General features: G+C 34.0%; 2 protein-coding genes across 6 annotated transcripts in view; both read left to right on the plus strand.

The window, feature by feature from the left end:
- The window catches only part of RGS22 (regulator of G protein signaling 22), a 175768-nt gene that overhangs the window by 108485 nt on the left and 50274 nt on the right, over nucleotides 1-17009 (plus strand). For all 5 annotated transcript variants that reach the window (XM_072606883.1, XM_072606885.1, XM_072606882.1 and 2 more), the window contains 4 exons: nucleotides 6260-6454; nucleotides 11550-11642; nucleotides 13057-13214; nucleotides 14600-14762. In XM_072606883.1, the coding sequence (XP_072462984.1) occupies nucleotides 6260-6454; nucleotides 11550-11642; nucleotides 13057-13214; nucleotides 14600-14762 (609 nt within the window). The remainder of the gene's footprint in view (nucleotides 1-6259; nucleotides 6455-11549; nucleotides 11643-13056; nucleotides 13215-14599; nucleotides 14763-17009) is intronic.
- Nucleotides 11434-17009, plus strand: part of COX6C (cytochrome c oxidase subunit 6C) — a 100192-nt gene continuing 94616 nt past the window's right edge. Inside the window, exon 1 of the mRNA XM_072606890.1 lies at nucleotides 11434-11454. The gene's annotated coding sequence lies outside the window, so the exon portion shown is untranslated. The remainder of the gene's footprint in view (nucleotides 11455-17009) is intronic.

Below are 17009 nucleotides of genomic sequence, written 5' to 3' on the forward strand. Positions count from 1 at the left end.
TGTTACTCACATGTGTACACTTTAAGGATTATTTGAAAATAATTTTAATATATTCACAAACATAAAGTCAGATCTAAACAAGTGGAAAAATATTAACTGCTCATGAGTAGACTGAGTTGATATAATAAAAATGACAATTCTACCTAAATTAATCTATTTATTTAGTGCCATACCAATCAAACTATCAAAAATATTTTTTATGGAGCTAGAGAAATAATATGATAAACCCAGAGATGCAAGCTTTTGGAACAAAAATCCATTATTTGACAAAAACTGCTGGGAAAACTGGAAAACAGTATGGCAGGAATTAGGTATAGACCAACATCTCACCAAGAAAAGGTCAAAGGGGGTACTTGATTTACATATAAAGGGTGATACCATAAGCAAATTAGGAGGGCATGGAATGGTTTGTCTGTCAGATCTATGGATAAGGGAAAAATTTATGACCAACAAGAGATAGAGAGCATTACAAAAATGTAAAACAGATCATTTTGATTATATAGAATTGAAAAGTTTTTGCACAAACAAAACTAATGAACAAAATTAAAAGGAAAGCAGAAAACTGGGGAGAAATTTTGCAACAAGTATCTCTGGCAAAAGCATATGATTGTAATGGATTATTATTGTACTGTAAGAAATAATGAGCAGGAAGATTTCAGAAAAACCTGGAAAAGCTTACATGAATCGATGATGAGTGAAGTGAGCAGAACCAGGAGAACATTATACAGAGTAACAGCCTTATTGTTTGATGAAGAACTGTGAATTACTTGCCTATTCTCAGTAATACAATGATCCAAGAAAACCCCAAAGGACTAATGATGATAATAATTATGATGCTAATAATAATAAATGACTAATACTATACTAATGATAGCATACTAAATATACTATCTGCCTTCAGAGAAAGAATTGATATTGCTTGAATTAGGACTGAAGCATGCTTTTTTCACTTCTTTTCATTCTTTTTCTTTTGTTTGAGTCTTCTTATACACAATGACTAATACGGAAATGCTTTATATGATTGCCTATATATAACCTATATCTGATTGCTTACCATCTTAGGGAAAGGAGGAGGGGAGGGAGGAAAGGAGAGAAGGATGGAAGTTGGAACTCAAAACTTTTTTTTAAGGTGTTTAAAAATTGTTTTAACGTAATTAGAAGAAAACTAAAATATATTTTAAAAGAAAATTCTAATGAATGATTATTTTTATGAAAGTACTTCTTTTGAAAATATATGGATGACAATGGCATATTTATTGAGCAATATTAATCTGTATAAAAGCTTTCTAATTCACTCAAAGTAATTATTGCATAGGTATATAATTATATGCAATGTGATGTGTGGTAGAAATTATAGATCTGCTCCATCCAAAATTGCTATACAGTAGTATTATTACATGTTAAATTTATTCAACAAACATTTATTAAACACCTACAGTGTGTAAGGTATTATACTGGATGTGGAAAAATAAGAGGAACAATGAAACAGTCCTTGGCCTTAAGCAGCTTACATTCTTTATTTTTAAAGTTTTAATATTTTCCCCCAATTACGTGAAAAACAATTTAAACATTTATTTTCAAATTTTGAGTTCTAAATTTCCTCCCTATCCTGCTACCTCCCACACATGAAAAAGCAAGCAAAAAGACAAGATGTAGATTATACATGTATAGTCATGCAAAACATATTTTCATGTAAGTCATGCTGTGAAAGAAAACAGACAAAAATATCCCCCAAAATAAAGTTTAAAAAAGTATCTTTGATCTAGCAGCTTACAATCTGCTAGGGTGGTATACAACATCTATCAACAAGCATTCATTAAGTACTTATACATACAGGGCAGAAAAGTCCCTGTACTCAATTAGACTGCATTGTAATGAAGATGAAAACATATGCCTAAATTGTTATGTCCAGAAGATAAATTCAGGGTAAATGGAATGTAGCATTAGAGTGAAAGGCACTAGAAGCTGGAAATTAGGAAAGTTTCCTTCAGAAGATGTTGGTTAAGGATAATTGAATGAAGGAGCACTAATATCGAAGGTATCCAGGAAGGCTTAACAGAGAAAGTGGTACCTGCTGTTGAAACTTGAAGTAACATATGAATCCTGAGTGGTAGAAATAAAGAGAGGTTGTACTCCAGGCATGGAGAAATGCTTGTGCAAATACTCAGTGGCAAGTAGAGTATTGCATTTGGGGAACTTTGCCTAGAATACTGAATTTTTGAAAGAGAGTAGCATGAAATAAGACTGTATTAGAGAGCTTTGTTATATGTATAACCCATGGCCCATCATTCCAGTGTCAAATCTTATATAGAACAATAAGTTGGTCAATAAATATTAAGTGCTTCCTAAGTACCAAGTACTCTGCTGACCACTGAGGATGCAGAGAATGGCAAAAGGCAGTCCCTATCTTCAGGGAGTTCAGTCTGATGGGGGAAACAACATACAAATGACATGTAGATAAGATAAATAGAGAATGATCAGCACTAGAATTCAGAGAGACTGGGAATGGTTTCCTATAGAAGATGAGAGTTTTAACTGCTACTTGAAGGAAGGAAGGAGCTAGAAATGAGGAGGAAGAGTATTACAGTAGTAAGAGATAGCTAGAGAAAATGCCCAAAGTGAGGAGATATATGTCCTGTTTGAGAAATGTCAAGGAAGGTCAGTGTGCCTGTATGGAAGAGTATATGTTGGGGGAGGGGGCATAAGAAGGTATAAGAAGACTGGAGAGGTGTGTAGGATGGGAGAAGGCTGGATTATGAAAGGCTGTGAAGGCCAGATGTTCAGGTGGTGGCAGTATCAGAGGTATTTAAAAGATGTCACAAAGATAAAATCGACAAGTCTTTTGGCAACAGATTGGATAATTCTCTCAGTGGTGAGAGAAAGAATGAGGAGTCAGGAATGATACCAAGATTACAAGCCTAAGAGACTGGGAGGAGGGTGGTATACTTGACAGTAATAGCAAGGTTGAGGGCCAGGGAAGAGGATAAATTATCTTGTGTTTACTTTGTATATATTTTGCCTTTATTTATATTTGTATATATTGTTTCCTCTAGTAGAATGTATGTTGTTTGTTACCAGGGACTATTTCATCCCCATTATCTAACGTGGTCCAAAATAGATGTCTAATAAATATTTGTTGATTGACAAAAGGTAGGTTGAAGCCTACCTTAGTAAAATCTGTCATAGAATTTTACATAATTTTTGGGAAAATATTAAATTAAATTAAAGCATTTAAAAAATGGAATGGTCCTATCTAAATTAATTTACTTATTCAGTGCCATGCCAATCAAACTACCAAAAAGTTATTTTATAGAACTAGAAAAGATAATATCAAAATTCATTTGGATAAACAAAAGGTCCAAAATACCAAGGGAATTAATGAAAAAAAATGCTAGGGACGGTGGCCTAGCCATACTAGATCTTAAATTGTATTACAAAACAGCAATCATCAAAACCACTTGGTACTGGCTAAGAAATAGAGGGGTAGATCAGTGGAATAGGTTAGGTACACAAGACGCAGCAGTCAATGATTATAGCAATCTACTGTTTGATAAACCCAAGGACCCCACCTTCTGGGATAAGAACTCCCTGTTTGACAAAAACTGATGGGAAAACTGGAAAATAGTATGGCAGAAACTGAGCAGAGACCAATGCCTGACACTGTATACCAGAATAAAGTCCAAATGGGTACACAATCTAAGTATAAGGGCTGATACTATAAACAAATTAGGGATGCAAGGAATAGTTTATTTGTCAGATTTATGGAAAATGGAGAAATTTGTGACCAAACAAGAGATAGAGAACATTATGAAATGTAAAATGGATAATTTTGGTTACATTAAATTGAAACAATTTTGCACAAACAAACTCAGTGTGACCAAGATTAGGAGAGAAGAAGGAAACTGGGAAAGAATCTTTACAACTAGTGTCTGTGGTAAAGGCCTCATTTCTAAAATATGTAGAGCACTGAGTCAAATTTACAAGAATATAAGTCATTCCCTAATTGATAAATAGTCAAAGGATATGAACAGGAAGTTTTCAGGGGAAGAAATTAAAGCTTTCTATACTCATGAAAAAAAAATGCTCTAAATCACTATTGATTAGAGAGATGCAAATCAAAACAACTCTGAGGTACCACATCACACCTGTCAGATTGCCTAACGTGACAAAATAGGGAAATGATACATGTTGGAGAAGATGTGGGAGAGTTGGAACACTAATTCATTGTTGGTGGAACCATGAGCTGATGCAATCATTCTGGAGAACAGTTTGGAATTATGCCCAAAGGACTATAAAAATGTGCATACCCTTTGACCCACCAATATCACTTCTAGGGCTGTATCCCAAACTGAGCATAAAAATGGGAAAAGGACCCACATGTACAAAAATATTTATAGCAGCTCTTTTTTTGGTTGCTAAAAACTGGAAATTGAGGGGATGCCCATCACTGGGGGAATGACTGAACAAGTTGTAGTATATAAATGTAATAGGATACTATCATGCTATAAGAAATGGTGAACAGGAGGACTTCAGAAAAATCTGGAAAGATTTATATGAACTGATGCTAATTGAAGTGAGCAGAACCAGGAGAACATTATACACAGAGCCACAGTGTTCAAGGACTGTATTGATAAACTTTGCCCTTCACAGCAATGCAAGGACCTAAAACATTTCCAAAGGACTCATGATGCAAAAATGCCATCCATATCTAGAGAAAGAACTATAGAGTCAGAATGCAGAATGAAGCAGACTATTTTCTCTTTTGTTATGTTTTGTTTTGGTTTGGCTTTTCTCATGATTTCTCCCATTCATTTTAATTCTTCTATGCAACATGACTGACGCAAAAATGTGTTTAATAAGAATGTATGTGTAGAACCCATATAAGATTCCATGCCATCATGGTGAGGGGAAGAAAAATTTAAAACTTATGGAAGTGATTGTTGAAAACAAATAAATTAATTATTTTTTTTAAAAGAATGGAATGGTCCAATTATAATCTTTCTTAATTTTTTTGCTGACTTTTTTCCTGATTTTTTAAGAATTAAGATCCCCCTACCATATTTTCATATTGTATCACATCTTTCTTTGCCTGTACAATTTTCCATCTTTTAAAAACAACATAATAGGATCATTTTATCCCCTTTAAAATAAATTTCATAAATTATTCCTTCTTTTTAGAGTAATTGACATACTTCTATTACTAAAACACATTGTTTCCTAATGCCTAGGGGGAAAAGCTATCAGTGTACATTAGATTTTTAGAAATGTAGAATGTTAACACTTGGTGGTGGTTGGTATTTTAAATAAAATGAATCCATGCTTTCAGACTTGAATTCGTAGATTTTCTGGTATAAATTCTCATATTACTTGGCACACATTTGCTGATAGAGATTAATAGGTCCTAAATCTATACCACTAATTAGTATAATATACTACACATTAAAACCTAATATTCAGGTAATGAGAACTATACTATACCATAAATTTAAAAGACCAAATTTGCTTAATTACAACAGAGATCAAGAGAGACAACCATATACTATACTGGAAGCAAATGCACCAAAAGGGAGATTCAGGAAGTTGGAGATTTCCTATCTTTCATCTCATCTTCCCTTCCATAGCATTGGTAATCAGATGCAGAAATCTGAAGCAAGAGAGATTTTATAGTAGTATTCTTCAAGAATTCTGTGGAACAATAGTACCCATGAACTTTTGTAGTAGTAAGGCAGAACATAGCTTTTAAGTCCTCTGAACTAAAAGAATATAGGCCTGTTCTGGAGTACCTTACCTTCATGTATCACTTTCCTTTGCTTTCAACGTATCATTTCAAATTACTGACCATAATACACATGTTTAAATGGTTACACAAAGAAGGAAAACTGAAAATCTGATCAGGTACCATAGAGTATATGCTGAGAAAATTTTGCAATTTTTGAAATTTTAATATCTAAATCAATATCTAAAATTTAAGATCTAAATCAAATATCGAAATAGCCTCATCAAATAATCTTCCTAGCATTAAATAAATTGTTGTGCAAGGGCGAGTGCCTTGTAGCAAGGCAGAAATAAGAGAAATAAAATGAAAGACTTATGAATGAATGTATGAAAAAAATTTTCCTAAACAATTTTACAATGTTTCTTTGAAGAAATACTTCTTTGGTCTTACTACCTAATTTCTTTTGAATGGAGAATGTCTGGAAAAAACTTATTTGTAGAGAACTGATGCTAATCATCATGCTTTCTTCCCCTCTTGCTTTAGTATCTTTATGCCATGTATATTGCTCCTTCGGCTGTCCTTGATATTGGATTGGAAAAGAAAAGGAAGAAAGAGATTTATATGAAAATAGATCCACCATTTGAAGATCTTTTTGACGCAGCAGAAGAATACATCCTTCTCCTCCTTCTTGAACCCTGGATGGAGATGGTGAAATCAGATCAAAGCAATTATGGACAGGTATTGTGACACTTTACTTTCATTTGGGCTGTCTTAGGGATTTCCTTTTTACCTGTTTATTACAAAATGGATAATAAGCAGTGTGGTCAGCATCTCAATAGATAAATAACTGAAACGTCTCTTAGAGCAGTACATTTGATTCATACCTGTATTGGAACTTCAAGTCAAGATTTGACTGACTATTGTTCAAAATTAGGGTAGGGGAGTGTTGGTGATAGCAGGGGGAAAGTATTTACCAAATTTAATTCCCCTCAAAAAAAATCTTGTTTCTACCTTGGTTATTATGCAGCTTGTGTCACAACACAGTATTTAATTCTGGACTATTTTCTGCTTTCTTTATAAACACCATCAGAAGACAGAGTTTTGAGTTTTGGTTTCCTGTAAACAAGCTGTTATGCACTGATCTTGTCAATTCTCACTGTTTCAAAGCAATATTCTGTATGGATTAAATGATTGATCCCAATTAGTTTTATATGATGCATGAGTTATGATAAATATTACACCCATAGAAAATATGAACTTTCTACAAGATACGATGAAAAGTAGAGCCTGCGAGGGCTACTCTATCATTCTAAAGCACAGCTAGATGTTTATTAAGTCAGAAGGCTTGATTTTTGATAATGTTTTATTGCTTACGCATGTTGTTTCCCTATGAGATTGTCTCCGTTTTACCTGGTGTAGATCTTATTTGTATGCAGCTGTTTGCATGTTGTCCTCCACATTGAACTGTGAGCTCCTTGACATCAGGAACTGTCTTTTGTCTTTCTTTGTATCCCCAGTGCTTAGCATAATGCTTGACACTTAAGAGACACTGTATGAATACTAGCTAATTAACTGATGTCTTCTATTTTAAAAGATCACTTTGAGCCAATATTTAAACTTGTTCTTATTATTATTGATGGATGGAGTCAGTACTTTTTAGTATCTATTTTGAATTGTAAATTAAAACCACTTATGGATGTTTGCTGTTAAACTAAAGAATGTGGCTTACATTGTGTTCTTTTGGGGGTTAACAGACAGCATCATGATTTTAGTTCAGATGGGATGTTTCTTTGTTTTTCCATTTTTCCCATGTATACCTAGAAATTTCTAAAATAACAACGTATTGTTGAGGCATCATGGTACAATGGAAAAAGAATCATTACAGGAACAAGAAATAGAGAAATCAAACCACTTAACCTCAGGAAAAAGAAATTGAACAAGCCATAAGTGAACTCTCAAAAAAAAAAATTCTGGGCCATATAGATTTACAAGAAAATTCTATCAAACATTCAAAGAGTAATTCTAATATTATATAAACTGTTTGCAAAAAAAAAAAAGGAAAAGAAGGAATCCCATGAAGGAATTCTTTCTATGATACAAATATTGGGGAAAAAAAAACTATAGGTCAATATCCCTAGTGAATATCAATACAAATTTTAAAAATGAAATATTAGCAAAAGAATTAGAAATCAAAAATATCAATAGACCATGACTAGATTGGATTTATGCCAGGAATTCAAGGTTGGCTCACGATTAGGAAAACTATAAACCTAACAGCCCCTGCTAATTAGAGGAATAACAAAAATCATATCATTATGTCAGTAGATGGAAAAAAGACACTTGCCAAGATATAATACTAGAAAAGAGGAATAAATGAACTTTTTTCTTAATGTGGCAAATAGCATCTATCTAAAACCAATAGCCAGAACTATATGAAAGAGGAATAACCCAAAGGTCTTTCTAGTAGTATCAGGAGTAAAGCAAAACATCCATTATTTCCAATACTATTTAATAGAGCGCTAGAAATGCTAACTATAGCAATAATACAAGAAAAAGAAATGCAGAAAATAAGCAGAAGAGGAACAAAATGATTGCCTTTTGAAAATGATAGGCTGACTCAGAGAATCCAAGACAGCCAACTAAAAATTGATTGAAACAATCACATCAGCAAATTGATTTTTTGTGACCCCATTTTGGAGTGTCCTTGGAAAAGATACTTCTCTGGTTTGCCATTTCCTCCTCCAGCTCATTTTACAGATGAGGAAATTGAGGCAAACAGGGATTAAATGACTTGCCCAGGGTCACATAGCTAGTAAGTGCCTGAGGCTGGATTTGAACTCACAAAGATGAGTCTTCCTGACTCCTGTGACAGCATTTTATCCATTGCACAAGCTAACTGCTTTCTAACTTTAGAAATGCATATTAAATCAACTCACATCAGATTGTCAAAGTTGACAAAAAAAAGAAAAAGACAAACAGGCACATTATTGCATTGTGGGTGGAGCTTTGGACTAGTCAGACAGTCTGGAAGCATGTATTAAGTACTGGCGATACAAAGAAGGGCAAAAGATAGTCCCTGTCCTCAAGAATCTCATAATCTAATGGGAGAGGAAACAAGTAAATAAATATGTACAAACAAACTATATACAGGATAAATAAGAAATAATTAACACTAGAAGACATTAGATTTAAGAGGGGTCAGGTCAGGTCTTCCCAACTCCAGATCCAGTACTCTATCCTCAGTGACACCTAGCTGTGGTGACTTTCTAAGAAGTGTCCTTCTATTGGATGTTCAGTAATCATTTCTTAGCAATGTGTTCTAATCTCTCCTTTGGTTCCTGTAGAAGAGAAGAGTTCAATTTTATTCCAGACAAGGTCCCACATTTAGCAATACTGTGGCTTCATTGCTGTCCCAGAGCAAGGTTAGCCACAACTCCTTCTTAGAGTGCTATGAATTCACCTGAGAGTTGGGAGATGGTGCTGTCAGCTCTATCCTTGTCCCAAGATTGTCCCTCCAACGTTAACCACCAATGACTAACAACCCAGTTCCATTTAACAAATTAATACTGATTAGTGCATTGTATGGCATATTATATAAGTGCTTAAAGGAAAAGCCAATCAAAGTTCAAATTAATGTAAAGTCTATGACTTTACCCCTTCCAGATTCATACACATTGGATTATTTTAAAAAGTTATAAAGTAAGGATTGATGGCTACTAAATGGGAGTTGTAAAGAGCACATTTTTTTTTTCAGTTTTGCATGGCACTTTTATAAAAGTTGACTTTGTTCTAGAGCATAAAGAACTCAAACATCCAAAAACGTAGGACTATTAAATGCGTTCTTATCAGATACAGTGCAACAAAAAGTATAGTTAATAAGAGAAATTTGAAGAAAGAATTTCTTAAGTGAAGAGTACATAATAGTCCTAAAAATCAGATCAGAGAACAAAGTATAAAAACAATAAATAATTTTATGGAATAAACTGATAACCATGAGGTAGTATACCACAATTTATGAGGAAAATTGATATCTCTAATATTTACATAAACAAAAGAAAAGATTAGTGGATTGAGCATGCAGCTAAATAAAAGAAATTCAACAAATTAAAACTCCCAAATAAAAACATGTAGTACTTCCAGAAATCCAAGAAAAGATTAGCAAATTAAAACAAACTCCTGAAATGATAAACAGCTAGTAATAATAGCAATAACAATAATAATAGCTAGCATTTACATATTGCTTACCATGTGCTTTTCAATTATTATTTTATTTGATCCTTACAACAACCTTGGGAGATATAATAAAATTGAGGCAAACAGGTTAAGTAACTTGCCCAGGTTCACACAAGTGTCTGAGGTTGGATTTGAATTTAGGATTTCCTGACTCCAGGCTCAGAACTTAATCTACTATGCCACCTAGCTAATAAAGATATTTTTAAAATATCAATAAAAGAGATAAATATGAGAGAGAAGAGATGATGAAAGAGTGAAAGAGAAAAGAGAGTGAGAGAACAAGAGAGAGAGAACAGATTGCCAATATCAAAACTGAAAAAGTTAATTTACAGCTGTTGAAGAAGAAATAAGGAAATTGTCAGAAATAATAATTGTCAGAAAAAGACCAATTATATGCCAACAAAACTGAACATTTATAAGATTTTTGCTTTTCTTTTTCTTTTTTTTTTTTTTTGCAATGGGGAGGAGGCAGGTGGGAAAGAAAACAGATTTTTTTTCATTGAAAAAAATAAAATTTAATTTTAAAAAATATCTATGCAAGAGGTAATGAAAACCTAAATTAAATTGGTGCTGGGTGAGAAGAGGTTGGAAATAAAAGATGTGGAGAAATAGAAATGACAAGATTTAACAAATTATTGGTTAATATTTTTGCCCTTTTTTGAAGAGGACCTATGATATCACAGGATGATGTCTTGACTAGTACATGGAATTGGATTTAAGTGAAGCAGAATTGCACAAAATTGTCAGCCTCACTGTGTCTTCCTGAGTCATCCAAGTCCAGTGGCAAGACATAGTTAGAATGACTGGAAAGAATCTAGAATGCAGTGAATGATTTTGGCATCTTTGATGACTGACCAAGCTTCAATGACTGCCTGTTTCATGGTCACTCATCTACCTGTCCTCATTTACCCCTTCCAGCAGGGCAAGTCTTTATGCAGTTGGGGTAGGCACCGCCTAACACACTAATACGCTTGAGGTCCATAGTTACCCTCAGTCTGGTTTAGCCCATCTACCAAGTGGTGTGTTTGCTACACACATACAACAATTTCTTGCAGCCACTGGTGAGAGTCAGAGAGCACAGGTCAGTCCTAGGTAGCCTGGTTAATGTACAGTCAGAACAAGGACTGAAGGAAAATGCTGAGGTTGCAAACATAAGTAACTTCACAAATGATTTCTGTGGTGAAATTAGGGAAATTCAGAAGATGGCTAAGTTTGGAGGGAAAGATAATAAGTTCTGTTTTGGGATGTTGGGTTGAGAGGCATCAGAACTCTGGTCATGTAGCCACCACTCTTGGTGGTAAGACATAGCTGTGCTTCTTAACAAAGACATGATGGAGTAGAGGAATGGGATTAGGCTTGTTAGAAGTGACCAATGTGTTGGTTTGTTTTTCTAGTAACTCTACTTCTTTGTTATTAGGGAAGGTTCTAATGGGGCTGGCATAGGTCTTTGGAAAGTGATAGTCTGAAGCAGGAGCTGATTTAAGTGATATTGCTGGGATTCATATGTGCCACTTTCATTTTGTGAAATAATGACTTTTGGGAAAGCCTGGATGAAGTGTGATCTATTGATAACACAAGATAACAACATTATCTTTGTTAGGTGGAACTGGTGAAACAAGATCGACAGCTGGACTCCTTATACTTTAGAAAGCTGCAGGCTATACACAAAGAGACTGTTCTCAAGAAAGAAGAGGTAAGACAAGTCCCTCCGTATACAGACTTTTTTCTCCTGAAGAGTTAGCAAAGAAACTGAAAGCAAACTTTGTTAAAAGAGCAATGGTTTTTGACTTACTGCTCTTCATTTACCAGTCACACGGTTATTGATTTAACCGTACGGCAGGAAAATTTAATAGATGATCTGTTCTAGATCTCTCCACAGCTCATCTTCCCTGGGAAGGACCAGACAGCTGATAGTTTCATCCAGAAATGAATTTTGTTTTAATGCTGTTGTTCAGTCTTTAGAAATCCACATTTTCTACTTATTATAAGTTTAGGAAGGAGCTAAGAATTCTCCCATATGGGAAGGGAAGTTGACAAAAGTAATAAGAAATTTAAAAATGACAAGGAATTAACAGTACCTGGGCAAAAAAAGATGAATGAATTGAGTATTTTTATGTGTTTGTTTGTTGCTTAATAGTGTGTTTTATAAAACTCCATCCTTCAGAAAAGTCATGTTATTATATAAGCCCTGGATTTTAAGCATTACACAGTGGTAGCCAACATTCATATATAGGACTTGAAGTTTGCAAAGTCCTCTACATCAGTTATCTTGTTTGATCCTCACCACAACCAGGTGACATAGGTGTTTTTAAATTTGCCATTTTACAGACAAGGAACCTGAGGCTGAAGAAGATTGTAATTTAGTTCTTCTAACTCCAATTCCAGCACTCTATCCATTGTACTACCTCGCTGCCTCTAATTAATTATGTTAATTAAGGTGCTGGAAAATATTACGTAAAACTATAACAGGCATGACAACTTTCAAATCAACAATACAAATTTAAAGCATTTCTCTCAAAATTATTCTCCCTACTAAGGGAAAGTTTGGTTTAAAACCTAGTCTGTATTTTTGGTTTTTTAATCATGGTGAAGCAATGGGAGGAGTTCAAGGGGTAGCAGACTTCCAGAAAACTTATCTGTCCCCACTCTCCTAAATATATATGTGTGTGTATGTGTGTGTGTGTGTGAATGTGTGTGTGTGTGTGTACACACACATATACAAATTGTTTTTTGAAATTCTGTGCTGTATTCTTGTCATAATGAAAAAGTGCTCTCCAAAGCTGCTAGTGATAGTTTGTCCTGCCTACTGGATTGACAGCTTAGTTCTCCTACTGACCTGCTCTGAAGTAATAGTTAACTTTTGATTCTTTTTCTTCGTTATTCTTGAGAGGAGAGATTGTTCCATTTTTTGTATTTGTTAACGCCTTTCACCAGGCCTGACACATCATAAGCACTAATTGCTTGTTCATCAATATATTGATTGATTATGAAAATGGAAAAACACATTTGTGCTGAGATAGGTATTTGCAAACATGCTTGACAGTAGAAAATTTTGTTATCTATGTTACAACAATTTCTTTACAACAACTTCTTTTGTATTACATTAGGAAGAAGTACTTGACTTACCGGTCCCTTACATTCCTAAAGAAACACAACTTTGGAATAAAGTTCCTGAGGAATTTAGACATCTTAACTTTAATTATCTGGTTAACAACAAACTGGAGTTTGAACACTTCCGCCAGTTTCTTGCATCTCATTCTGCTAGGTATGTAATGTTTACCATTTATAAACTTAACTTATGAAGCAAAATGGCCTGACATTCTTTTCTAATCTGCTTCTAATTGAATATATTTCAGTAATCCTTTGATTCTGAAATTTGTCTTTGTCCAAACCCAAAAGTATCATGCTAACTTCCTAAGAACTGCTGAACATAATTTTGAGAAATGGCTCTCTATATATTTTAGGTTTCAGATTTGAGTTTAACATTTCTTTACAAAAAGATCAATTGTTAAAAATCTAATTTAAGCAAAAATGTGATAAATTATTTTGGCATTGACTATTTTTAAAACAATGACTTTGTCTCCTTTCTGTGTTTTCCATCTATTATGCTCTGTTGTATACACACAACGTTGTTGCTTCTGAGAAGACAGGGTTACTTTGTCACAAGAGTGTACTTATTCTAAGATTTCAATAATATAACATTTTTTCTTGAAGCATTGAAATCATTTTAATTTCCCATACAATGAAGCATGTTTCATACATGTGATGAAATATTTGTCTATACAACTAAATATAAACAAAAACAAGCCTTAAAGTTTGCATGAGAACTGAGAACTTCCGATATATTTGTTTGGTGTAGACTCAGCCATAATCTCTTACTGATGAGTCCATTCATGTTCAGTAGAACATGACTTCTGAGTATAGAATTTGACTCTAACAGTCAGTGATAGTTCCTGATATCCATTCTTATGCATATACTTGATCAACACGGTTCTTTTGTTATGGTAGAATTGTCCCTTCTTTCTAGTGAGAATTGTCCTTATTCTAGCAAACAGATGAAATATAACATGCATTTTTTTATTGTTTACAACTCTTAAAGTACTACAGAAATGTAATCTGTTTGTATTATTTTTATGTGGTCCTCAAAAAAACCCGTTGTTTATTGATCATTTATCATTAGTGGATTTGTACTAATAAGTTCATAATTATTGATATAGTATTAGTAAGTTAAGAATATCATTAATGTAACATTAATAAGTTCATAATTGTTAATGAATTTGTTATTTTTATGTCAGATTGGCTTGATTCATTGCATCATAAATGAAGACGCCATTATTGAACATTGTAGAAGTGCTTTGAATGTCTTTTCCAATATTATGGTATTATAGCTTCCAGTTCTTAGTCATTGTCATATATAGTTACTAAGGTAACTACATAGTTACGTAGTCATCAATGCTAACCTTTTCAGCTAGTGATCAGATTCAACAATTTTGACCCTGCCATTTGCATGAATTATGCTAATTAGTCATGGACATCTGTCTCCTAAATGCTATTAAAACAATGATTTGTTCAGCAGAAATGGAATAAAGAGTAAGCACTTAAAAATGCTTTCTTTGGGCATTCACTTGTGTTTTATATGTCCTTTTATAGTATGGACCTCATGTGCTGGACCGACATTGAGCACTTCAGAAGAATACTTCACCAGGATAAAAAACAAAGAGAGGCAAAATCTATAGATATTAAAAACAAATACCTTAACAAAAAGTACTTCTTTGGACCCAACAGTCCAGCTACAAAAGAGCAACAAGATGAGGTATCAGTATTTCAAAATAGAAATTTCCAAGCTAAATTTTTATTCCTACTTGGACACAAAGACTGAGATTTTCTAGAATATGCTTACTTTTCTTATTTACTTAGTAGACATTTCTGATATAGTTTATTTCTTATGGTTGTTTAATCATCTTGCTTAATTAAGTTCCCTCCATTACTTTTTTTAAAGGTCTTCTTTAAAGAAGCATTGTTATTATAGAAGAAAGTAAAATTTCATACAAGTTAGACTGTCACAGGAGCATTTGCCTTGGGCTTTTGGGATAACCTGGATTTTTCAAAGGATAGGAAACCACTGAGAGACTCAACTAGTAAGCTTCACCTCCATTCTACTTCCATTTGCTGTTTCTCAGGATATTCCAGGTCACTGAAAATCCTTTTTCCCAAATTTTCTGTCCCTCAAACTATGTTCCAGTGACTCATCATTGCAATTTCACTACTCTTTTGGAAAGTACCATCCGGGCTTTCACTCTTTCAATAATCTCAATTTTACCATATTTCTAAGAACATGTGTTTCTCTTATACATACTTCAAGGGTCTGGTTCACATTGGTTCATATTTGCAAATAGGAGTCTAAATGTTACAAACACAGAATTAAAATATATGTTGATTACTTCAGAAGAAAATATAAAAAACAAATATTTAAATCATTATCCATTAAAAATGAGGATTTAAATCAATCATGTAACTACTTGGCATAAGGAACTTAGTTTTAATAATTTCTTAGATTAAGAAGCAGAGTGACAATGTCAAGAATGATAAACTTGGAGTCACAGGACCAGAATTTGTTTCTCCCCCCAATCCAAATCTTTTCTTCTTCTCCCAGTTGCATCACTTGGTATGTGTAAAAGCTTTTTAATTTGATATATCAAAATTATCTTTATTATTTTCTTTTGGATCCTAGTTTGGATCCTGCAGTATTTCTCCAGTATAATTATTTGCCTTGTGTCTTTGAAGTTTTCCTCTTGTTAATAACATGGGTTGGGAATGGGTCATACTACTAGAAAACTCTTTCCAAGATGACATTAATCAAATTAGTGACTGCTATTTAGGTTCAGTCACTCACATAGGTCTAAATCCATCTAACTGTACTATTTTCCAACTTAATAGTGTGACACTCAAAAAGAAACAGATCCCAGCAGGCAGCATTAGAAAACTACAAACTAACAGTATCTAGGTTGTATTGCATCTTTATTTATTTTATTAAATATTTCCCAATTGCATTTTAACCTGGTTCAGGCTGTAATTGGGAGTTCTGCAGCCAGGGACCTTGAGCTGTCAATCTGACACCTCTGATCCAACCCATATATCTCTATTTCATTTAACTTCAACAAGCATTTTTTTTTGCTTCTTTATCCATCTTATCCATAAGAAGAGTGAGATATTTTGTCAAATGTTTTGCTGAAATCTAAATGAATGTTGGGTCTCTAGCATTCATCTGATACACGAGTCTTTGATGGATCTGTGATTAAATTGTTGAGTCCTTCCTCAAATGGTGCCAATGCCCTTTGAAACCATCTAAGCCAGAGGTGGGGAATCTGCAGCCTCTAAGTCCTCAAGTACAGCCCTTTGACTGAATCCAAACTTCATAGAACAAATCCCTTTAATAAAAGGATTTGTTCTGTAAAGCTTGGACTCAGTCAAAAGGCTGCACCCAAGGACCTAGAAAGCCACAAGGTTCCCCAGCCCTGATCTAAGCTTTCTCGTCCTGTGTTCTTCTGGCTCTGTGTATCCTGTAAATGCTGCACAGGAGCTCCTCCCAACATCAGGGTACACTTCCTCCAGATCTCCTGACACTGTATGAATCCCAGTGGACCAAGCAAATGAACTCCTCTTCGATTGTGCCTTCCTCTCATTACAGTGCTGGCTCACCTCCTTTTCCAGTCAATATTTCTCTAGTAGGAGATACACATACATCTTTCATGTATTTGTCCTGCGCAATTGCTTTGACAAAGATAGTTTTTTGTCTTTGTATTCTTCATTTCAACCTCCAGTCCTTCCCAGGCTGTCATTCCTATGCAGGAGTGTTCTGGGGCCAGCTCCAACCAGCTGCTGCTTGTCAAATTTTCCATGTGAGCATTTATATCTTGGAAATAAGCAAGATGCAAATCAGGGTCTAGTTTATTGTTTTATTGATTATCTAGACTTAAGAAAATATTAATGATTCACTTTAAAAGTATGTCATGTGTACATTTTTTTGAGAGATGGTTGTTAAATATTTCTATTTATTAGC

The sequence above is a fragment of the Notamacropus eugenii genome, chromosome 4, assembly GCF_028372415.1.
Source record: "Notamacropus eugenii isolate mMacEug1 chromosome 4, mMacEug1.pri_v2, whole genome shotgun sequence".
Classification (NCBI taxonomy): domain Eukaryota; kingdom Metazoa; phylum Chordata; class Mammalia; order Diprotodontia; family Macropodidae; genus Notamacropus; species Notamacropus eugenii.